The 24,562-nt window shown below is 46.8% G+C and overlaps 1 protein-coding gene across 1 annotated transcript in view; it reads left to right on the top strand.

Moving 5' to 3' along the window:
- The window catches only part of LOC120031063 (protein dopey-1-like), a 38,655-nt gene that overhangs the window by 8,070 nt on the left and 6,023 nt on the right, over nt 1-24,562 (top strand). The window contains exons 8-33 of the mRNA XM_038976613.1: nt 286-395; nt 1,226-1,340; nt 1,669-1,789; nt 2,008-2,127; nt 2,373-2,478; nt 5,991-6,206; nt 8,005-8,500; nt 8,755-9,038; nt 9,346-9,498; nt 9,649-9,749; nt 12,405-12,679; nt 12,954-14,234; nt 14,487-15,390; nt 17,095-17,206; nt 18,503-18,685; nt 19,236-19,361; nt 19,468-19,602; nt 20,441-20,496; nt 21,114-21,218; nt 22,055-22,121; nt 22,494-22,638; nt 23,019-23,098; nt 23,604-23,713; nt 23,875-24,024; nt 24,136-24,197; nt 24,353-24,505. Of these exons, the coding sequence (XP_038832541.1) occupies nt 286-395; nt 1,226-1,340; nt 1,669-1,789; nt 2,008-2,127; nt 2,373-2,478; nt 5,991-6,206; nt 8,005-8,500; nt 8,755-9,038; nt 9,346-9,498; nt 9,649-9,749; nt 12,405-12,679; nt 12,954-14,234; nt 14,487-15,390; nt 17,095-17,206; nt 18,503-18,685; nt 19,236-19,361; nt 19,468-19,602; nt 20,441-20,496; nt 21,114-21,218; nt 22,055-22,121; nt 22,494-22,638; nt 23,019-23,098; nt 23,604-23,713; nt 23,875-24,024; nt 24,136-24,197; nt 24,353-24,505 (5,766 nt within the window). The remainder of the gene's footprint in view (nt 1-285; nt 396-1,225; nt 1,341-1,668; nt 1,790-2,007; nt 2,128-2,372; nt 2,479-5,990; nt 6,207-8,004; nt 8,501-8,754; nt 9,039-9,345; nt 9,499-9,648; nt 9,750-12,404; nt 12,680-12,953; nt 14,235-14,486; nt 15,391-17,094; nt 17,207-18,502; nt 18,686-19,235; nt 19,362-19,467; nt 19,603-20,440; nt 20,497-21,113; nt 21,219-22,054; nt 22,122-22,493; nt 22,639-23,018; nt 23,099-23,603; nt 23,714-23,874; nt 24,025-24,135; nt 24,198-24,352; nt 24,506-24,562) is intronic.

Raw genomic sequence — 24,562 nt, 5'->3', positions numbered from 1 at the left:
CATATATCCCAGTGCTTATTGCCCTACTTTGTTTTGTCTTATTTGCGTCTTACTCGCTGTGGATCAAAAATGCTGGTAAGTGTCTGCTTGGCTGAGCAGGGCTCATGTTTTTACACTCAGAAAAGCTTGTTTGTTTGCTAAATGACTGGTAACTCAATCTCACCCCACCCTCTTTTCCATTGTCTTTCGTCATATTGTGTGTGTGTGTGTGTGTGTGTGTGTGTGTGTGTGTGTGTGTGTGTGTGTGTGTGTGTGTGTGTGTGTGTGTGTGTCCTGTACTCCTAGGCTTTGACAACAATGGTGTGAGGACAGGCCCTCGCAGCTCTCGACAGAGCAACCCTGAGGACCACGCTACCCACTATTTCAATACCTACTCCAAGGACATGCTGGTCCAGGTACGACTTGTACGCACACAAACCCACCCACCTACACACTCTCTCACACACAAACCCACCCACACCTACACACACACACACACAGTTATTTGCATAAATTATTATTTTCAAAGACCTCAAAGTTTGAGTGGGTCTTCTGAAAGGGAGCAAGGTAAATGCCTTACTTTTTTCAGCAGGTGAAATTCAGACCCCTACTGCTCCCCCCCTGTGCCCCCTTTTCAATCTCTAAACTACCCCCCCACCTCCACACACACACCCTTAGGGGTTTGCTTGTAATGCCTGTAGCCCCCTACTTCCACACCCCTCCTAATCCCAGGGGCCTTCCCTTTGAAGCTCTCCCAAACTCTGCTCCATGCCTGGGCAACGATCACACACTATTCCCCCTTGTAATGTAGTGTCACGCTCCAACAGCATTGGCCCTTATGACGGCAGGGACCTACATGTGATGTGTCCTGTTACTCCAGGGGTTGGGACAGACAGACCAGGGCTTTAATTTGTTCATCTGCCATCTGTTCATGGACACTTGTTGCGTCTCCCCCCGCTGGGAAATGGGGCTACTGCAGGGACCGTCTGTTCCGTGGGCCCCATCCGCTTCTGTGTTAGACGAGGCGTGAAACACACACACACACACACACACACACTGAAGGACAAAAAGAAGACTTGCTGTGGAAAATGTCCCCCGGCCCTAACCCCAAAATGTAATCCCAACCAGAAACTAGATAGCTAACCAGCTGAGTCCATGTTCTGCAGTCTGTCTCGGGAGTTGCTTTGGTCGTTCCGTATTTTTTTGAATGCATTTTGATCCAGAAGTTTTGACCGTGTGTGTGCAGGCAATGGTGGGGATCCTGCAAGGGAAGGCCCGAGGCGGGGAGGAGGAGAGCGTCCTGATGCATGACCTCAAGCCTTTCCGCATTCTCATCAGCCTGCTGGACAAACCTGAACTCGGTACGGTATATTACTACACCCATCAGATCAACGCAACACATATCATTCATGTCACTGTTACACACTGAATAGAACACACACAACATTTTGATCATAGTGACCCACATATCACTACTGGGCTGTGTTCAGTAGGGAACATCATAACAAAACATTTCACAGCGGACAACTAAAATTAGCACTTCTTATTGGACAAATCCAGGTAGTCCCTCCCCGTTTCAGTCCATTTCCTTCCATTTGGTGCCTAATGACCCTCTTTCCCTGTGACTGTTCCAGATACATTTGTAAATGGACATGATCAGTGACTGATTTGTAATCCTGTGTGTTCCAGGACCAGCCATCCTGGAGGACGTGCTGATCGAGGTGTTCAGGACATTACACACACAGTGCCGAGCAGAGCTGGACCTGCAGAACCACCACCCGTTCAGCAAGGACCATGCTCATCTCAGCAGGTTGGCCAGCTTGTGTGTGTGTGTGTGTGTGTGTGTGTGTGTGTGTGTGTGTGTGTGTGTGTGTGTGTGTGTGTGTGTGTGTGTGTGTGTGTGTGTGTGTGTGTGTGTGTGTGTGTGTGTGTGTGTGTGTGTGTGTGTGTGTAACACTAAACACATGAAAAAAGCCAAAGCTTTAATAACTATTGTAAGCTAAGGGTCGCATTGATCGTTTCCCTCAGCAAACTGCGGGAGAACAAGAAAACTGCAGAGCTTATCAAAACGGCCAATCTCCTCTTCAACTCTTTTGAGCCGTACTACATGTGGGACTACATCGCTCGCTGGTTGGAGGACTGCTGCAGGTCTGTGTGTATGTGCTGCTCCATGTGTGTATGCTGACGTGGTAAGATAGCGACATAGAACCCGAGTCGGTGTTCATTAGGCCACACCGTAGCAAAATGTTTTGCAACAGACAATAAAGTTAAGCATTTCTTATTGGACAAGTTTTACTCTGTTTTTTTGTTGCGGGATGAACACCATCCTGTTTTGTGTTTGTAAATGGGAGAGCTGAGTTTGATGTAAACGGGTCACTCTGTCCATCTTGTAGGAAGGCAGAAAATGAACCAGGGAATGCTGGGAGCACAGAGTCCTCAGGGCTCTCATTGGTGGAGTTCTGTCAGCTGGTGGACTTCCTACTGGACATTGTGTCCTTGGTGAGACACACACACACACACTTCTCACCCCGCCTTCCTTTCTCACTCATACTATAGTCTCTCAAAACAGAACAACAGCCATTGAAATATCAGCACTCATACAATAGAATATTTCCTAATTATAAGACTATAAGACTAAGTTTCTGAATGTGAGTGCTCATGGCAATCCCTTATGGTGTGTGCTGTCTTTTTATGTATGTGTGTGTGTGAGTGTGCGTGCGTGCAATGCATTAACAGGTTGTAGACCTGCCTGTCTTCTTTATTGTCATTGCATCTTCTAGTAGAGAGAATGCTTCTCTTCATTTCCATTCAGAGTAGGTTGGAAAGCCCCTGACACCTGTATTACTGTCTGTGTCTGTGTGTGATTGCTTGCGGCCGTGCGCAGGTGTGCGTGCGTGCAGATGATTCTGTGCGTGGGTATGTTCTGCATACAAAGTGTCCTCTGGCCTATGCTCTGCTTGCTCCTGTCTGTTCAATCTATCTGCTCTCTTTCCTTGAAGCCTACTAGAAGCATGAGGGTAATCTGCCAGGTAAAGTACTGCTGTCTCCTGCTTCTTCACCCTTCATCCCGCCTGCCTGGTTTACTATGACTTGGATAACATTCTAGCAACGTCCCAGCAACATTCCTAAAGCCAATTTTTAATTTCTGTTATTTTTCTGGTTTTGAATATGGTTATTGTACTCCAGAGTGAGTGAAATAGGCCTGTATTATTTGGAATATGGTGGAATTTCTACCTAGTCCAATAGATTAGCGATTTTTTGGTGGGAATATACTGTATATATATTCATAGTTTGGGGGGGGGGGGTGTTGTGAAAATGACATTTCAGCCTAGTGTGTCATTGTCCTGCATGCACAGAATAATATGCTCCCATTGCTCACATATTTTAAGAAGTGGCTTTTTGAACATTTCACATTTCTTTATTCTTCATTTGCCCATTGTTCTTTTTTCTTTTAGCATTACTTTTTTTAAATGTCATTTGTAAAGAAAATGCCCATTACAACATTCAAGGAAAAGGTACAATGTAAGATGACAATGATTTGAGGGAGCCTGCTCATGATTAAATATTTTAGTGGGTGGTTATATTTTTCAAAGGGTCTAACCTCTTAAACTTTGACAGCCTCTGATGTCTTTTTCTAAAACAACGCGTAATATTGTGTACTACCCTCATAAAATACAATGCTTTCAGAAAGTATTCTCACCCCTTGACTTTTTGATTTGGTTGTAATTCTTTTGTCAACGATCAACACAAAATACTCATGTCAAAGTCGAATCCATTTTTTAAATGGAAAATAAAACAATAATATATCTTGATTAGATCCCCTGAGTCAATACATGTTAGAATCACCTTTGGCTGCGACTATAGCTGTGTGTCTTTCTGGGTAAGCTTTGCACAACTGTATTGTACAATATCTGCACCTTATTCTTTAAAAAATTCTTCAAGCTCTGTCAACTTGGTTGTTGATCATTGCTAGACAGCCATTTTCAAGTCTTGCCATAGATCTTCTAGCAGATTTAAGTCAAAACTGTAACTAGGCCTCTCAGGAACATTCAATGTTGTCTTGGTCAGCAACTCCATTGTATATTTGGCCTTGTGTTTTAGGTTATTGTCCTGCTGAAAGGTGAATTTGTCTTCCAGTGTCCGTTGGAAAGCAGACTGAACAAGGTTTTCCTCAAGGATTTTGCCTGTGCCTAGCTATGTTCTGTTTATTTTTATCCACCCCCAAAAAACTCACTAGTCCATAACATGATGCAGCCGCTACCATGCTTGAAAATATGAAGAGTGGTATTCGGTGATGGGTTGTGTTGGATTTGCCCCAACATGACGCTTTGTATTCAGGACAAAAATTTCATTTCTTGCAGTATTACTAGTGCCTTATTGAAAACAGGATGCATGCTTTGGAATATTTATGTTTTGTACAAGCTTTAGTATTTTGGATTTATGTTCGTGTTAGAGCCGCACTCCGTGATCTCCTGTCACAGCCATTAAACTCTGTAACTGTTTTAAAATCACCATTAGCCTCATGGTAATATCCCTGAGGGTTTTCCTTCCCCTCTGGCAACTGATTTGGGAAGAGCACCTGTATCTTTGTAGTGAGTGTAAAATGAATAATTCTCAAAGGGATATTCGAATGTCAACCTTTTTACTTTTACCCATCTACCAATAGGTGTCTTTCTGGGCAAACCATTGGAAAACCTCCCTGGTCTTTGTGGTTGAATCTGTGCATGAAATTCACTGCTGGACTGAGGGACCTTAGATAATTGTGTGATAATTGTACAGAGATGGGGTAGTCGTTTAAAAAGCATGTTAAACACTTATTGCACACGGTGAGTCCATTCAACTTATGTGACTTGTTAAGCATATTTGTACTCCTAAATTTATTTAAGCTTGCCATAACAAGAGGGTTGAATACTTATTGACTCAAGACATTTCAGCTTTTCATTTTGAACCAATTTGTAAACATTTCTAAAAGCAGACCGAACCAGGCTTTCCTCTTGGATTTTGCCTGTGCTTAGCCATATTCCATTTATTTTTATGAACAAAAAGACCTCCCTAGTCCTAGCCGGTGACACAATCTCAATGCAGGCTGTAACACAACGAAATGTGGGAAAAAGGGGTGTGAATGCTTTCTGAAGGCACTATACATTTAAAGTTTCAAAATTTTAAGTCCTACAAGCACATGCTTAGTACTGTTAGAAAGGTAAGAACGGTTGGGTTCTGATAAAGAGAAACAGCGTGACTACAGAGCCTGAGATGCAGCAGGCAAACAAAAAAAGAAAGACATGTAACCGTTTTTTGCCTTGTCTTCATTTTTTGTCTTGATGGAATGATGTACAATGCCTTCAGAAAGTATTCATACCCCTTGACTTATTCCACATTTTGTTGTTTACAGCCTGAATTCAAAAATGGATTAAATCGATTTTTTTTCCTCTCACCTGTTTACTCACAATACCCCATAATGACAAAGTGAAAACATGTTCATAGAATGTGTTGCACATTTATTGAAAATGAAATACAGAAATATATCTCATTGACATAAGTATTCAGACACATTTGAGTTTTTTGCATTCAGTTATACAACTGACTAGGTATCCCCATTTCCCTCCTTGGGGCGGGGGTACCCCCCCTCCCCCCCCCAACTCGTTGGACGCGGTACTGGGTCCAAAACAACCACAGATTATTTCTCTAATGTGTAGACTTATTTTAAAGATTCGAGAGGCTCAACACAGCGTTGTACTGATAACTAATTATAATAAATAACTAATATAGATTCGGAATTGGATTTTAATTACATCAATCTCCAACAAGAGCTTTCTCAGACATACTTGATGCTGCCTGATTTTATTACGTTTATTGGACAGGGACTATTTACAATTAAAACACAAATCAAGTAATGTGATGCATTGTACCAGATGAATCTAGGCATCTAATTTCCATCTCCAGTCACCAGGCGAGTGGCGACTCCCCTGTTCTCCAGAGCCCTCTCACCCTCCTCTTCCTCCTCCCTTCAGGAGACCTACATAGAGATCCAGACGGAGCACCTTCCCCAGCTGCTGCTGCGCATGGTGTCTGCCCTGACCTCTCACCTCCCAGCCCTGGGCCTTGGGGAGCTCACCCACTGCCTGCGCCTCTGCTCCAAGATCCTCAGCAAGGTGCAGCCCCCCCTGGGGCTGTCCCTGCCCACGGGCCCCCTCGCCTCCACAGTCTCTGCTAAGGAGGAGAAACGGGTAAGAAGGACTGAGATGGTGCCCCAGCCCGGGACACCTATAGGAGTTAGATTAACTTTGGTTGTTACAGCCAGAGCATATTCTATAGCTTTTGTTGTTTATGTATGAGGTTTTTTAATCATTGTATGCATATGTAAAATGTATGTAAAATAGATGCTTAGATTTATGATGAATCAATATTTTGTGCAGACATTTCCCAGGTAATAAGGATAATCTATAGGCTACCTTTTCATGACATAACCAACTGTCTATCCTGACTTACGCTTTTAACCCAGTTCCATTTGAGCCTGTAAAGCTTTTGGTGGTGATGAATGAGCTTCAATCATGACCTCTGCCAAGTCTGAAAGCATCCTGTTGTCATCCTAGTTCTTTCCCTGCCTTAACACAGTTTGCTTTAGCATATTGTCTCTGAGCGTTTGGTTGATCATAAAAGAACACGGTTCCTTTTTTATCTCTGAACAGTATGTGAAATCCATGCGAAGGTTAAATGGTTTTTGCCTTTTGTCTTTGTCCAGCGGAGATGAAATGGAACCAAATTACGTTCAAAAGCAAACATACATCCCCCTACACACCCACGTTCATTGATTCTCACTTTGAAAATTCAAACTTTGTCCATCTTTCAGTTCCAAGCTGATGACTGACTACCTTTGATAGTTCACGAATGTCACTTCTTTCACTTCATGCCAAATAAAATCATCAGAGCAGGGCTCCTCTGTTGTTGACCTAGCAGAGACGACAGCAGTTTGGTCTGCTTCCCTCGCCCTCAAAAACATAAACAACCATCCAAGGCCCTCATGGTGTCCCCTGGTCCCAGAGCTGGCCCCCACCCCTCTACCCCCTCAATTTGGCTGGGTGGTCCCCGCTCCAGGACTGGAGGGTAGCTGGAGAACTGTCCCTCCCTCTCTCCCCAGACAGAGGTGTTAGAACTGCCCCCCCCCCCCCCCTGTCTGTTACCTGGCGGTCTGGTAGAGTGTTTCAGTGCTCATTAAGGCTTGACTAAAAGCTGACCGAATCCTAGGCTGAAGGTAGAGGCATGGGAGAGGTGCAGGGGAAGGGGGCACATAGAGACACACACAAGTGGTAACTAACAAACAGCTGAGCCCCTCTTTCTCTCCGAGGAGGATCAGCCTACCCTATGGTTTCCCCTTGGGTCTGTCTGCTCCATTGGTGTGGAAGGCTTCCTTCCCTCCCTTCCGCTCTATCCATCCCCCCCTCTCCCTTCCTCCTGTTCTCCAGCTACCCTCCTGGGGACATTTACAGGACGGAGTTTGCCATCTGAGTCCTGGCGCCAGAATGTGTAGCCTTAGCCTGCTGCACTGCATGCTGGGAATGCCCTGGGGCTGTCTTGTGGCATGGCAATGTGGGAGTGGGGCTGTCTGTCGATCTGTCCTAAGATGGCTGGCATGATGCAGGGAGGGAGTTGTATGTAGGGTGTAGTAGAGGAGTCCATTCAGTTTGTGGCAACAGCTGTGCACTTCCCTGTCTGTGCTGTGGGTGCCCAAGGTGGGGGGGGGGGTCTGTCAGGGGGTGTCTGTGCTTAGAAATCCTCTCCCTCCTAATCTCCTGAGAGACCTGCACTCTTATCTTGACCTGATGCACTTTGGTCCCCGCTGACCATCCTAAAACAGGCCTGGTTAGAATGATTAGGATCCCTGCCCTTGTTACACGGTCAATTTGTTCACTGTAGGGTACTGTTTTCAGATTCCAGCTTTTTTTAACACGGACACCTTTAGTTTCCACTCCTGATATGTATTGTTGCTGTCTGTGTTTGACCTCTTCTCCTGCTCTCTCTCCCCAGCCCTTGCCCTCTACTCTGGAGCTCCCCAGCGGCGAGGTGTTTGAGACAGGGGAGAACCCCAACAGCAGTCGCTCCTCCGAGAGTGGCTTCACAGACTTTGTCCAGTACCAGGCCTCTGAGGAATCAGCACCCGCTCTGCCTTCCCTCAAGATGGGCTGCAGCAGCTCCCTCCCAGCCTCCCAGAACAAGCCGCAGGACAAGCCTGTCATGCAGTGCTGCCTGGAGCACTTCCAGCACTTTCTCTCCCGCCTGGTCACCCTTTACATCACCCCGGGGATGGTAGAGGGAGCTGGGGGCGAGAGGAGCGATGTGGTGCGAGCGGAACCAGAGGGCGGTGCCCAGCACAACGGGCGTGATGTGGTTGAGGTCCCGGGGCAAAGAGAGTGTCTGGCGGCCTTTACTGCTGCCTGCCAGCTCTTCCTGGAGTGCTCCAGCTTCCCTGTCTACATCGCCGAGGGCAACCTCAAGTCAACGCCCCCGCCTAAGGAGCAGACTGGTAAGACAGACAGACAGACTGACCACGTTTGAGTTACAGTACAGGCTCTGTGCAGATTAACAGATTTTCACTATGGCTGGGGAAGCGTTTAACTACATTTCAGTTTGATATGATAATCCTATACCCTTCTCCATATGTTAAGCATATGGTCTCTCCCCTTTGTGTTAGATGAGCACATCTGGACCACAGCTATTTACTGTTGTATGTCTTCTCCCCTTCTCTCAATACAGTATCGTTTCTATTCTCTCCTGCAGACAGCGAGCAGATGTGTCCTGCCGTGTGGCTGCAGACCCTGATGGACGCCTGCTGCCTGGCCAGTGACTTCAGCGTCCAGGGCGTGGCCATCTCCCTGGTCATGGACCTGGTGGGCCTCACCCAGTCTGTCGCCATGGTCACCGCCGAGGGCAGCATCGCCGGCGGCAACCCCGACTCCACCCAGCCCATGAGCCCCAGCCAGGGCCGCGTTGCTGTGGTGATCAGGCCACCACTCACGCAGGGGATCCTGAAGTACATCGCAGAGAAGACGGACTTCTTCAAGGTAAGTCACAGGGAAGAGATGTGTGGCTTATTTGCCTCTGATACGGTTGAGGTGTTTTTAGAGGTGGTTCAGTACAGAGAACACAGAATGTAGCTTAGCATGATAAATGGAAGAATCTTTGTATATCTTTGCCATTGCTCACCATGGTAAATGGTCGAAATTGATGTTGATGAATCTGTTTTTCAGCATGATAAATGGTAATAAACCTATCCTAAGAAATCTCTCTGTTTCTCACCATGATACGTCTTGGAAGCTTTAGATCTCTCTCTAACACTACCTCCCTCCTCCTTCCCCCTCACCTCTCCAGAGTGTGGCCCTTATCCTGTGGGGACAGCTGGGGGAGGGGACCCCTCAGCACCACCAGCGCAGCGTGGAGCTCTTCTACCAGCTCCATAACCTGGTGCCCTCCTCCAGCACCTGTGAGGACGTCATCAGCCAGCAGCTCATGCACAGAGACAAGGTTGGTCAGCGCAGTGTATATGCAGTCAGACACATAGGAACACACACAGCTTCACGGTACGCTTGTACGATGTCTGCATGACTGAAGGAATATGCTCCAACACACGCACGTTCCACACACGTCATGTAAGATTTCTGTGTGTTTTCTCAGAAAATCCGTCTTGAGGCCCATGTGAAGTTCTCTGTGCTTTGGCATCTGACCAGAGACTTGAACATCACCAAGTCTTCCCCTTTCAACCGCACCTTTGACAGGTAAGGCCTTCCTTCTCAATTGACGCCCCACTGTAGAGTTTGGTTTTGTCCCTTGTTTTGTCAAGGGTGGACTAAACAGCTGCTAATATATTAATGTAATACATGTCTCGTACGCTTTTTCTGTCTCTCTCTCACACATTCGCACACACACACACACACACACATACCGTTCGGACGCTACAGATGTTTTTGTGAGAAGACCGATTTTCGGGATGTCTCATGGTCCGACAAACACCGCTGTAGCTCGGCCACCTTCCACCGCAGATGCGGATGGCCGACATTGGATGGATTGAGATGCAGCCCATGCAAAAAAGACATGTCTCTAGCATAAACTGACCGATTTTTATAGGGATTTTTGAAAATGATGTTCCTTAGATTGACGCTCGGTGGATTATTAATGTACACCATCACAATAAATCCATTAAGAAACATGATATGAATTAAATGTATTTCCGAAGGACTGAATAGCATAGAATGGCAGCCTAGGCTGGTTCATTGAGCAGACAAGAAATGCTTATAATTCCCATACCATTATTTTATAATATATTATTTTAGAGTTATACGAATATAATTGATCTTAGCGGAATAAAATAGAAAGGACATATTGCCCAAACGATTATTGAGCGAGAGCGTACATGGATGTCCTATACGCTTGATTTAGAGTTATTTGGCAACTTTAACCGTGAATGATTGTTTTTGATTTAGAACGGTGCCGTTATCAGCTAGGCAGGAACTGGGGCAGGGGGAAAAAAAGATAAGTAATCCGTATGCACTCTAATAGGGAATTGAGGATGCGCTTTCCCATGGTTTCTTTTTCAATCATGCCGGGTAGGCTACTCCGGTTGTAGGCTACAGCGGGATTGCATGTAGAAATGTGTGGGCCTATAAGAATTTATTTCACTCCACGCATTAACCAGCTCAAACTATCTATGCCAGACTCCAACCCTGTCCGTGCAAGCTACCCAGTGCTTAATTTGGTAACGGACAGTAGCCCAGTTAAGCCACAACATCGAAAACCAAGTGAAATCTATTCGGGAACATCGATAGTAAACCCACACCCCCCTTTGCCCTCAGAACAGCCTCAATTCATTGGGGCATGGACTCTACAAGGTGTCAAGTGTTCCACAGGGATGCTGGCCCATGTTGAATCCGATGCTTCCCACAGTTGTCAAGTTGGCTGGATGTCCTTTGGGTGGTGGGCCATTCTCAATCCGAACAGGAAGCTGTTGAGTGTGTGAACCCCAGCAGCGTTGCAGTTCTTGACACAAACCGGTGCGCCTGGCAACTACTACCATACGCCATTCGAAGGCACTTAAATCGTTTGCCTTGCCCATTCACCCTCTGAATAGCACACATACACAATCCATGGTTCTATTGTCTTGAGTCTTAAAAATCCTTCTTTAGCCAGTCACCTCCCCTTCATCTACACTGATTTGAAGTGGATTTAACAAGCGACATCAATAAGGGATCATGGAAAGAGCAGGTGTCTTTATTGTTTTGTACACTCAGTGTATGTATAAGCTTTAAGATAGCCTTAGGCAGAGCTATATGTATTGTATAACATCACAATAATAATTTTAATTTAGGCTTTTTTGGGGGGCTTGGGTTCATATATATGTACATATTCTTATTCATTCCTTTACACTTGTGTGTATAAGGTAGTTGTTGTGAAATTGTTAGATTACTTATTAGATATTACTGCACGGTCGGAACTAGAAGCACAAGCATTTCGCTACACTCGCATTAACATCTGCTAACCATGTGTATGTGACCAATAAAATTTGATTTGATTTTTAGGCTAGGCTTATGCATATGCATGAGCTCTAATATGCGTATGAGGGTTCTGCATTGTGACGTCTTAAATGCTTTGAATTAATCAGCAGCTTAGAAAGCGCCGTCGGTTTCCGTCGCGGCTTTGAAACAAGATCCATGGCTACCATGTTTCCCCACTCCGTTTCAACCTGTTGTTTCATTTCTTTCTTCAAATTGATTGATCACAATGAGGTCAACCAATGTAGCCTGATGCTGAGTTTCGCAAGCATGATACTCCCAAACTCCCGCCCAAAATACTTCGACCGCCATTGATACAGATGTTGAACTCCCGCCATCGCCGCTTTCAGATTCTTATAATTCAGTCGTGAAATGTTTGATGTGATTTTTGCTGTGATTTTTTTTGTCAGTGTGATTAGAGTGCTGAGTACCAGGCCGTTAGCGAGTTGGGTACTACCAATACATCAACTACAGAGCGGAGAATAGGAGGAGATTACTGTGACTCAGCGGTCACGTGGATTTTGACTGCGGTCATGACTCATGACTGCCGGTGTGGCGGTAATACAGTCATGGCTGTTAAGTTCATGTTTTAAGTATCCCTATATTTCTGTTATTACGGGGCCATCACTCAGTCAAGAGTGCGCATGCGCAGGAAGTCTTGTTCGTTGATGGACCTGGCCTTGAGTGTAATGGCTACTTGTAGTGTGTTCATATAGTATAGTAAACTTTGTTAAACTGGAACCTTGTCGTTGTGTCATTTCGAGTTAACAATGGCAACAGCCCTACACGCGTATATACACACACAGACACGCTACCCCTTTGCCATTACAAATGAATATCTTCTGTCTTCATTTCTCTCTCTCTCTCTCTCTCTCCCCCTCCCAGGTCTCTGTTCATCATGCTGGACAGTCTAAGTTACTGGGATGCGTCGGCCAGCGCAGTGGGCCGGGCCTGGCTCAACCAGGTGCTCCAGAGGCACGACATCGCCCGGGTCCTGGAGCCCCTCCTGCTGCTGCTGCTGCACCCCAAGACCCACCGCGTGTCCATCCAGCGCGTCCAGGCCCAGCGCCACTGGGCCCAGGTGTTCCCTAACCACAACGCCCAGGCCGAACAGGACCCCTCAGAACCCATCTACATGAGAGACTCGGGAATCTGTGACAGTGAGTAGAGGGGGGACACGGGTTAGAATGGTGGTGGACAGGACAGCCATGGTCGTGAAGAGATACAGGGCAGTGCAGGCTTTTATTCCAGCCCAGCACTAATAGATTCAACACTCATCTCATGATTGTTTAATGTTGGGCTGGAAGAAAAGTCTATAGCTCTAAAGGATCAGTGTCGTTTGGTGAACGTTGGTTCGGAGTGAATCTAGTTCAAGGTTCATTTCGACTCTCTAATTTATTTGCATAAACAGTATGTCACATCTTCTTCTCTCAGACTTCAGCCAGATGCCAGGGGACTCTCTGAAGTCAGGGCTCCGAGGGCTGCCATTGGGCGACATGGAGCCCTTCTGCCTGACAGTCAACCCTCTGAGTGACAGCCTGTCCCTGCTCAGCCTGAGCAGTGAGAACCTGGTGCTGAGCGGTGACTGCCATCCTCCTGACCAGCCGGGGGAACCCCACCACCATTGCTCTGAGTCCAGCGGCTCGCACTCCTCCTCCATAGACAATGGCAGCTTCGAGGAGCCAGACGGCACCTGCAGCACAGTGAACGGATGTGGTTCCGACCAAGTCCCTGTCCTTATAGAGTCAGACAGTATGGTTCCTGATGAGGAGGATTCACTAGAAGAGGCTGTGTTGTCAGTGTTAAATGAGTTGATAGACAGGGTGGTGGGTATGGAAGAGGAGGAGGGGCCACCTGAAACGCCGTCCCCCCCTGAAGCGTGGGCGCAGACGGACTCCGATAGCTCCTCGTCAGATACGCCGACCGGTCTTCGGCTCGATTCGGGCCCCCACGCCCCCTCTCACCGCCTCGAGATGTTAGCGGGTGGCACCCTGGGGTTCTTCCATGTCACCCCTCCGGTCCAGACAGGGGAGGAGGGGGAGAGGCACCACGAGGGCATCACTCGCCACAGCTCGTCCCCCTCCATCGTGACCCTACCGGACAGCTCGGGCCCGGCCACCCCTCACGACCCGAGCCTCCGTTTGGACGTTGTGGACCTGCGGGCCCGTAAGCGCTCCCACAGCAGCACCCAGCTCAGCCTCAAGGGTAAGATCATGGAGCGTCTGCAAGACAAGTCCCCCGGCGCCAAGCCCAAGGTGAAGAAGAGCAAGAGGAAGGAGGAGGAGAGGCAGAGGAAGGCCCTGCAGGCCGAGAAGCTCCGGCCGCCCAGCATCTTCTTCGGAGACAGCCTGGATCTGGAGAACTGGTACAGCTGCGGAGAAGGTGAGGTGTCCGAGATCGAGAGTGACACCGGCTCGCCCAATGGGGGCGGAGACGTGAGCGGGGACAATGGTCCTAACGGGAGAGTGGGGCGTAGAGCTTCCGTCTCGCCGCCTCGGTTCAACATCCACCCTCTCTACCAGCACGTGCTGCTCTACCTGCAGCTGTACGACTCATCTCGCACGCTGCACGCCCTTTCGGCCATCGCCGCCATGCTGCGGGCGGCGCCATCGGACTTCGTGGACGCCATCTCCACCACCAGCATCAACAACACCTACACGCCCCAGCTGTCACTGCTGCAGAACCTGCTGGCACGCCACCGCGTCTCCGTCATGGGCAAGTCATATATTTTTTTTTATGCATAAAAACACAGATAAAGACAGTTAAGCACAAATGAACTAAACGGGTCAAATGTATGCCGGAGGTGTAACACATTACGCTGATTCTAAGTTGCGCTGGATAAGAGCTACTAAATGACTAAAATGTCAATGTAAAATATACACAAAGACCCTAAAAACCATACAATCTAAAGTTTTCTTATTATTAGAATGTAAAATAATGTGATGTTCAATCTCCTTCTCCTCCCAGGTAAGGACTTCTACTGCCCCATTTCCCAGGACAGCCACTCCCACTCGTTCCGCAGCGCCATGTTCCTAGAGATCATCATCTCCCTCTGCCTCTACTTCCTGCGCTCCTACTACTCTGCCCACGTGGGCACGGCCGCCACCGACCTGGCGGGCAACCGGGCCATGCAGCTGACCAGCTTGGAGGTCCTCACCCTCCTCTTCAGCGAGCTGTCCAAGGTGACCGGTGGCTCGGCCAAAGGCTTCGCCAGCTTCATCAGCGACGTGCTGTCCAAGTGTAAGGTCCAGAAGGTGGTGCTCCACTGCCTGCTCTCCTCCATCTTCTCGGCCCAGAAGTGGCACGAGCAGCGGGCGGCCGGCGTCAACGTGGCCTCCCAGGAGGAGGGTCTCTCAGAGGACAGCGTCATCAACCTCTCAGAAGATCAGATGGACGGCTGCAGCGCCGTTCAGTCCCAGCTGCTGAGGCTTCTCCAGAGCCTGGTGGTGCTGGAACACAGGGTCCTAGTGCCCGCCGAGGAGGGCGGCGACGGGGGGCCCGTGGTCGTCCCGGGGGGTGTAACTTTAGGGGTTGTAACGTTAGGGACGGGTAGCGGGGCAGGGTCGGGCTTCGAACTGCTGGGCGTCGAGGTGGAGCACATGAACCCACAGCAGCCAATGACGTCGCTGCAGTACCTTCACGGGCAGCCTATCACGGCGCAGGGCATGTTCCTGTGTGCGGTGATCCGGGCGCTGCACCAGCACCACGCGTGTAAGATGCACCCGCAGTGGATCGGCCTGATCACGGCCACGCTGCCCTACATGGGCAAGGTACTGCGCAGGGTGGTGGCCTCGGTCACACTGCAGCTCTGTAGGAACCTGGATAACCTCATTCAGCAGTACCGCTATGAGACCGCCATCACAGACACCAGGTAACTGCTATAGGATAGTTTATTATAGGCCGATATGAGCTTGGCATTTGAAATGGTGCTGAGACATCCATATCCAACCATCCATCCATCACTACTGGTTAGCCATTATAAAACCACACCACTGTTACCTTTGTCGTCCACAGGACGATGGGATAGTGGCTGTATTGAAGGGTTGGTGTGTGTTTTAGGTCGACCTACTTAAGTTGAATGCACTGATTGTAAGTCACTCTGGATTAAAGTGTCTGATAAATAACTGAAATGTAAAAGTGGAAAAATTGTTGTTCCAGGATATGGTGTGAAGGCAATTGCAAGCAGATTGTCAGTAACCAGGTTTCCATCCAACCATTTCATGAATTACCTGAAGTCACGACCGGGCTAATGGAAACAGGAAATGTTGGCACAATTTCATTAATGTCGGGGGACAGTTTGTTGATTCGACATGGTGGGACCTTTTTGTGTCAGTAAAATGTGGATTTATATGCGCAAATATTTGATATAATAACCAAAGTAAACTTGGAGTCACGCAATGGTATCTTGTGTGGTCCTCCCACTACGACTCGGAGAAAGCATGCAGTTTATTAGGCTACAGATGAAATCAGTTATGATGAACTTCAAAAGGTTGTGAAAGTGCACGGTGACGAGTTTGGTGAGCCTTTACAAAAAATATCAACGGTCTTATTCTGGTGACATGATAATCGATGCTTGGCTGCCATTTGACAAATATAAATTATCTCCATAATAATGTCATCATATAGGCATCTGCAAACTGTTGTCTACGGCGCATGTGCCAAGACCATAGTGGGCACATTTGCTATTTAACGCAACCGTTTTTGTGACAAAACCATCGGTACGGTTGAAAATGAGGCGATGACACATTGAACTCTATATTTCTATTCGGTACTTGAACATTTAAAGGGATAGTGGCAATGAAGCCCTTTATCTATTTCCCCGAAATCAGATAAAGTCGTGGATACCATTTTTACGTCTGTCTCTGCATCCAGTATGAAGGAAGTTAGAGGTAGTTTTGTGAGCCAATGCTAACTAGCGTTAGCGCAATGACTTGAGGTCTACAGGAACACCTGGCATGCTTGCTGTTCCCATAGACTTCCAGTCATTGCGCTAGCGCTAGTTAGCAACTTCCTTCAAACTGCAAACGGCGACATAAAAATGGTATCCTCGAGTTCATCTTGCTCTGGGAAAGTACATAAAGGGCTTCATTTGCAAAATCTCAAACCATCCTTTTAAGAAGAAAAAACATACCTTTTTATGTGCTCTACTTCATCATTCCTGCATTTTTATCCACAGCAAGTCAGTTTGGTGGAAGCGCCACTGGTGGGAAAATACGCATATTCTTTTATGCAGATTTTTGAGTATTCGCCTGAAAATCTGTCGCCAATTGGATGAACCTAGCTAGTGAAGTGAAATATTTGTTTGAGGATGAATTTAAGTACATATCCATGGCAATAGATTTACAGCTGCTTTGTAGCAGAGGGAATGTTTGTAAGAAATTAGATGAGTGATGCTGCCACAAGATGGCTCTCTTGACCAGCAGTTGCCTCAAATTACCCACCTTTGACTAATGCCTTTGTACATTCTACATTGTTACTGTATATTCTATGACAACATGAATTGTTATGGCAAAATAGTTTTTTTATACCAAATGGTGACTATTAATTTAGACTTTCCCCACTATCCCTCTTCCAGACCTCAGTGGATGGCCCTGTGCATCCCCCCAGATTTGATTCTAACAGTACTGGAAGGAGTGACAGCCATCATCCATTACTGTCTACTGGACCCATCCTCCCAGTATCACCAGGTGAGGGCGCTAGTCAGCCACGCTGCACTGCCAAGTAGACAGACATGTCATATCGGTATTGATTTAATGCCAATGTCACTTATTTACACGTCGATAGACCTCCTTCATTGCATGCACGCACTCTGATGACTCATTCCTCCCTACATCTTCTCAGAGAGCTATGTGTGCTTGTTATTTTACATCACTGCCTGCTATCCTTTGTGTATTTGTGTATGAGTATGTGTTTTACTCTGTCTGTCACAGGATTTGCGCGTGCTGACAGTGCCTAGTGAAAGTCTGCACACTGCTTGCACAGTCTTCACATTTCGCTGCCTTAAAATTGTATCTAAAGAGGATGATATTTTCCGTACAGATCTACACAACCTGCTACAGCATTTTCAAAGTGAATGAAAATTATAGGACATTTTCCCAAATTAATAAATACAAAAATACGATGTCTTGATTGCATGTTGTATGTCTTCACACTGCAGAGTTAATACTTGGTGGAAGCACCTTTGGCAGCCATTACAGCTGTAAATCATTCTGAATAAGATTTGACCAACTTTGCACTTAGGGCAACATATATCCATTGTTATTGTCAAAATTGCTCAAGCTCAGTATATTTGGTTGGGAGTCACTGATGGACAGCAATATTCAAACCGTGATTGCTATTATCATGGCTATTGTAGTAGCAGCATCAAGTTATGGGTATGCTTGTCACCGGCAGGGACTTGTGAGTTTGTCATGATCAAAATAAATATGAAAGAAGCAACGCCCAGGTAAAAAATGAGAGGGAAACCCAATGTAGTTTTCTGAAAACCGAACCCTGGGATAGAGTTTTACTTTTCAGTGTGACAATTACACAAGCTTTAATGCTGAAGACACACCAGAATGGCTTTCCAAGAGTGTTCCTGAATAGTCCAGTCTCAGTCCTGACTTGGAAATTTGCTTGGAAATGTAGAGACACGGTTTGAATATTTCTATCCATCAATGTCTCTCATCCACATTTACTGAGTTTGAGCAATTACACCAAAAAAATGGCTGCCAATGGTGTTTCCACCAAATGTAAACTCTGGGGTGTGAGGACATACGCAATCAATACATCTTCCCTTTACATTTTTTATTTATTTATTAATGTTTCAATAATGTTTCTTTAACTTTGAAAATGTGGAGTAGGTTTTGTATGTTGGTAGGGGGGAAAACTATAATGTAATCCCTTTTCAGATGTAATTTTAAGGCATGTAAACGTGAAGACTGCAAGGGGTGTGCAGACTTTCACTAGCGATTGTATCTCCATGTCCCTATCTCTCCTCTCAGCTGCAGGTGAGTGTGGACCAGAAGCACCTGGCGGAGGCTCGCTCAGGGATCCTGTCCATCCTCCACACCATCATGTCCTCCGTCACCCTGCTGTGGAGCGTCCTGTACCAGGCCGACAGCTGTGACCGGCCAGCCGCCGCCTCCGCTGCATCCACTTCCAACATCAACCTGGGATCCACCAAGGTACTGCATCTACACCCTGACCCTAAGCCTTTTCACAGTACTGAATCGTACTCAGGCCAGCCAAACCAAGCTGTACTGAGCTGCTCTGGTTACTCATCCATCCATAGTTGCTGGAACTGTGCTGAAATGGACAATGTGATAATAGCCAGCGCAGTTCAGTCTGGGTCGACACGATACTGTGAAAAGAGTGCCTGTAGGTGATACCTAGATCAGTGTTCTTCAATATAATCAAATCTACCTTTTTTTGGTAGTGTACCCAGTTTAGCAGGTGTTATAGTGGATGCAGCACAATGCTTATGCTACTAGCTCGTAACTATCCTTCTCCTGGGCACCCTACAGTGTGTGCAGGCTTTTGTTTCAGCCCAGTACTCCTGATTTGAGGATTCGACTAAGGAATCATTAGCACTGGACTGGAACAAAAGCCTGCACAACATGTGGGTTTCCCCAGGACCATAACATTGTTGAAGGAGGATGGACCGTCCACTGCCCGTCAGCCTGGTATTATTTCTGACACTGCATAAAGCGCTCAATCTTTCCTCTTTCTCCTCAGAACTTGCGTCAGCAGATCCTGGAGCTGCTAGGCCCCATCTCCATGAACCACGGAGCCCACTTCATGGCAGCTATCGCCTACGTGTGGAACGAGAGGAAGCAGGTCAAGACCTCTGCCGCTTACAAGGTGAGCTCCAGAAATCGACATGGTTTGTGTTATTAGTGTGGTTAATGGCAGTGCACAGAGGTCTCTTACCCTGTCTGTGTCCATGTTCGCGCACGTGTGTGTGTAGGTGATCCCCGCTGCCAGTGAGGAGCAGCTGTTGCTGGTGGAGCTGGTACGGTCGGTCAGCGCCATGCGGACTGAGACCGTGATGCAGACGGTCAAAGAGGTCCTGAAGCAGCCGCCGGCCATCGCCAAAGAGAAGGTTGGTGCTGCGGTCTCCCAATAGCCTGGAATCTAAACTGACATGCTCTGTTTTACCATTGAAACAACGCATATTCGTTTCCCAATACATACCCTTAGAACACACTGTGCTACGCTAACCTTGTTAGAGTTTATGACTATATACAAAGCTGCACGACTCCTAGCCTCCTGCTTGCGTTAGTCCTAATTCACCCTAATGCAGGTCCTCTGTTACTATTGCATGTTACTATTAAGCTGGGACCGAGAGATTTAAAAGCAGCTTATATCTCAAGGCCGTCAGACTGCTAAACAGCAATCACTAACTCAGAGAGGCTGCTGCCTACATTGAGACCCAATCACTGGACACTTTCATAAATGGATCACTAGTCACTTTAAACAATGCCACTCTAAATAATGCAACTTTAATAATGTTGACATATGTTACATTACTCATATCACATGTATATACTGTATTTTATACCATCTACTGCATCTTGCCTATGCCGCTCGGCTATTGCTCTTCCATATACTTATATGTACATATTCTCATTCACCCCTTTAGATTTGTGTGTATTAGGTAGTTGGGGAATTGTTAGATGACTTGTTAGATATCACTGCACTGTCGGAACTAGAAGCACGAGCATTTCGCCACACTCGCATTAACATCTGCTAACCGTGTGTATGTGACCAATACATTTTGATTTGATTGGACAGATACCATGTTATTGTCACAGTATATCAAAGTAAACTGGCAGCTTCCCTGCCACGACCTCATTGTGTTCAAATGAAATGTAATTCAGTCCAGTGTCACCTCTTCCTCAACCCTCTCTCTCACTCGTCTTCCCTCTTTCTCACCGTAGAAGCATCTGTCTCTGGAGGTGTGCATGCTGCAGTTCTTCTATGCCTACGTTCAGAGGTAAGACCCAACAGACCTCCTCCACCTGTCTGTCGAGTGTGTTGAGCAGAGGTAGCAAATATATGAGATGTTGGCGATGAAAATCCATGTGAATCCTCAGACAGTCGATTAGTTTGAGTTTTCCCTCTTTTGTAGTTTAGTTCATGTGATGCCATGTTCAGTTTGACATTTTTGTACGTCAAGTGTAGAATAAAATTGATTTCATTTCGGATAAAACCCCTGAATTTCGTTACTTTGATAGTCCAATTCAGTTTGACATTAGTCATGATAGTCATGTTCAGTTTGACATTTTTGTACGTCAAGTGTAGAATAAAATTGATTTCATTTCGGATAAAACCCCTGAATTTCGTTACTTTGATAGTCCAATTCAGTTTGACATTAGTCATGATAGTCATGTTCAGTTTGACATTTTTGTACGTCAAGTGTAGAATAAAATTGATTTAATTTCAGATAAAACCCCTGAATTTTGTTACTTTGATAGTCCAATTCATTGAGTTCTGTAGCGTTACTATTATTGTTGTTACTAAACTGTTTATCAAGGTATCTGACTTAAATTAGTACTTGACCCATCATTAGAACATTGTTTGTGACTGTATCCTGCTTGTCTGTCTATGTAGGATCCCTGTGTCCAGTCTGGTCGACAGTTGGCCATCTCTGCTGGCCCTGCTGAAGGACTCTGTACAGCTGGGGCTGCCTGCTCCTGGACAGTTCCTCATACTGGGGTTAGACCGCACACACACACACACACACACACACACCAGCTCCCGGGTGGCGCAGCGATCTAAGGCACTGCATCTCAGTGCAAGAGGCATCACTACTGTCCTTGGTTCGAATCCAGGCTGTATCACATCCGGCCGTGATTGGGAGTCCCATAGGGCGCCACACAATTGGCCCAGTGTCGTCCGGGTTTGGCCGGGGTAGGCAGTCATTGTAAATAAGAATTTGTTCTTAACTGACTTGCCTAGTTAACTAAAATAAATACAAATTATACCAGGCACTACCGAAGACCAGTCAATTTCAATAAGGGGAAGAAGACACAAGGATACATTCAAGCAATAAGGCCCGAGGAGGTGTGGTATATGGCCAATATACCACGGCTAAGGGGTGTTCTTACGCACCATGCAACGCGGAGTGCCTGGACACACCCCTTAGCCGTGGTATATTGGCCATATACCACAAATCCCCAGGTGCCTTATTACTATTATAATCTGCTTACTAAAGTAATTAGAGCACCTGATATACCACAGCTGTCAGCCAATCAGCATTCAGGGCTCGAACCACCCAGTTTATAATTAGCTAATCGTCGGAGGAGGGAGAATCTTGCAAGCTAGCTTTGACACTGTGCTGGATACTCGAATATCCAACGTGACGTTGTGAGCCTGTTGTTTGGAAGTTACAACCACAAAGGGGGAGAGCTCTGCGATTCCTTACTATAACTGCGCTTTACAACACTCTCTGAGACTCTGCCCTCTCTCACTTCCACCATCACTCCCGTCCCCTTATCTACCCTGTACATACGCAGCCACCAGACTAACCTATCCATCTGTCTCTTCCCCAGAGTTCTGAATGAGTTCATCCTCAAGAACCCGAACCTGGAGAGCAAGAAGGACCAGCGGGAGCTGCAGGTAAGCCTCAGTCCCATGCAAAAGGATTCACTATTATTTTATCTTAAAGATGACATAATTCACAATTCTTATCACCTAGAAAATATAAGATAATATTCATCGAGGTAAGCCCCATCGAGGACCACTTTGTAATCAAGTGTTTTGAATAATACTTTTAAGTGCTATCTTCCGGGAATACAATGTACATATTGCTGAACATGTTTTTACCCAAATAAATTCAATTCAAGAGTTCCGTTCCATTATTTATACCCCAGCATACCAATTAGATTGAAGCAATGTATTGGGCATGCGTTTCATTTAGGTGGTATGGCAGTATGGGTATTGTAATGAAGCCAGTATGATTATTCACTGTCTGTCCGTGTGTGTGTGCAGGATGTGACCCACAAGGTGGTGGAGGCCATCGGAACCATCGCAGGCTCCTCTCTGGAACAGACCACCTGGCTGAGGAGGAACCTGGAGGTCAAGGCGTCGCCACAGATCATGGTGGACGGGACCAGCCTGGAGCAAGACGTAGAGGGTAGGAGCGATGAGAGGACCCTGGCGGTCTGTGCTAGTTGTGTACAATATGTCAGCTTCGTGTTCATTGGGGCACCAAATTCTTATTGGACAAGTCCAGGGTAGTCTCTCCCTGTTGTTTCAGTCCTTTTGGTCCCTAATGAACACAACCTTAATTGGGAATGTGCCGATTTTAGATGTGTTTCTTGTGTGACAATGTATGGCTGTGTTTCAATATCCACACTGTCATACCACTTAGAATGACCCAATGTTTTGGGAATGCATTGGAAATGGAAGGTTATGTTAGTGTGGATATTTGATTATGCTCACGTACAGCGTGCGTCTGCATGTGTGTCTGTGCTGCGTATGATGTGTCACTAACGGTGTGTGTGTGTGTTTCAGATTTAATGCTCACAGTGATGGAGGCATCCAGCTTCACTCCATCTGTGTACAGCGTTCACGCCCTCACACTGCTAGCGGAGGTAAAACACCAAGCACTCTGTCTGGCCGTCTTGTCTGTCGGGGTGTGTCCGTCCATCCGTGCGTCCTCTCCACTCACGGCTGCCAACAGCCTTGCTTCTGCTATTAGGACCCACACACTCAGCTGATTTACGATCAGCTCTCCCTCCCCCAGGCCCAACCTCAATCACTATTAGCAAAGCAATAAATCCTTCCTTGGACACTGTCGCTGGTGAAGCCAAATATAAACCGGAGGCACTAACTGTGCCTCTCTTGCTTTAGTGTTATAACCAGACCTCCCGCTCTTCCCGTTGTTTAGGCTTATGTCACTCTCATGTGACCTGTTTACTCATTGCAGTGCGTGAGTGTTTATTGGTTGGTTTATGTCTGCTGTAGTGCAAGGATGTATCTTTTAAAGCAATATCGCAACATGCAAGGTTTTATAGTACTTTTTAGTGTAGTACGCTGTTGCCATGTATCCTATCTGAATAGTGCCGAGTATTGAGAGTAGTGATTGTGTGTTGTCAGGTGCTGGCCCATCTCCTAGACATGGTGTTCTACAGTGATGAGAAGGAGAGGGTGATCCCCCTACTGGTGAACATTATGCACTATGTCGTGCCCTACCTCCGCAACCACAGGTAGGGATGGACCAGCCAATACACTCCACTCCACATGCCCATGGGATCTGCCTAGGAAACACTCCCAAGCAGTATAACTAGGGCCCAGTATTTCCTGGTCTAGTCATGTCTGGGTCCTATCTGTAATGTGCACTGTGTCTCTGTGCCCTCTTCCTTGGCAGTGCCCACAACGCCCCCAGCTACCGGGCGTGTATCCAGCTGCTGAGCAGTCTGAGTGGGTACCAGTACACCCGGCGGGCCTGGAAGAAAGAAGCCTTCGACCTCTTCATGGACCACACCTTTTTCCAGATGGATTCCTCCTGTGTCAGCCAGTGAGTTGAGAATTGTCGAGTGCGTGGGGGAGGGGACGGGGGTTGTGTATTCTTGTTATATGTGCTTCATATGATAGGATTCTACCTGACATCCTCTCCTGCATTTTCCAGTTGGAGAGCCATCGTTGATCATCTTATGACTCACGACAAGACCACGTTTAGAGATCTTATGAGTACGTTTAATTAGTAGCCTGATTCTTCTAATTGAGAATTTCTGTGTGCATATCATTTCTGTGTAGAGTTGTATGTGAGGTTTTCCAGGTAAATATATGGGTGGATTTTATATAACTGTTATAGTATAGTAGTCAAGGCGTGTGTGTGTCTGCAGCTCGTGTGGCGGTGGCTCAGAGCAGCTCTCTGAATCTGTTCTCTAACCGAGACGCAGAGCTGGAGCAGAGAGCCATGCTGCTCAAACGCCTGGCCTTCACCATCTACAGCAGCGAGGTGGACCAGTACCAGAAATACCTGCCTGACATACAGGGTAAACACACACACGCACATGCAGACAGGCACGCACACAAACACACACCCCCCCCCG

Source organism: Salvelinus namaycush, chromosome 37 (assembly GCF_016432855.1).
Source record: "Salvelinus namaycush isolate Seneca chromosome 37, SaNama_1.0, whole genome shotgun sequence".
NCBI lineage: Eukaryota > Metazoa > Chordata > Actinopteri > Salmoniformes > Salmonidae > Salvelinus > Salvelinus namaycush.
Note: the sequence above shows the minus strand (reverse complement) of the source record. Positions and strands in the feature narration are given on the sequence as shown.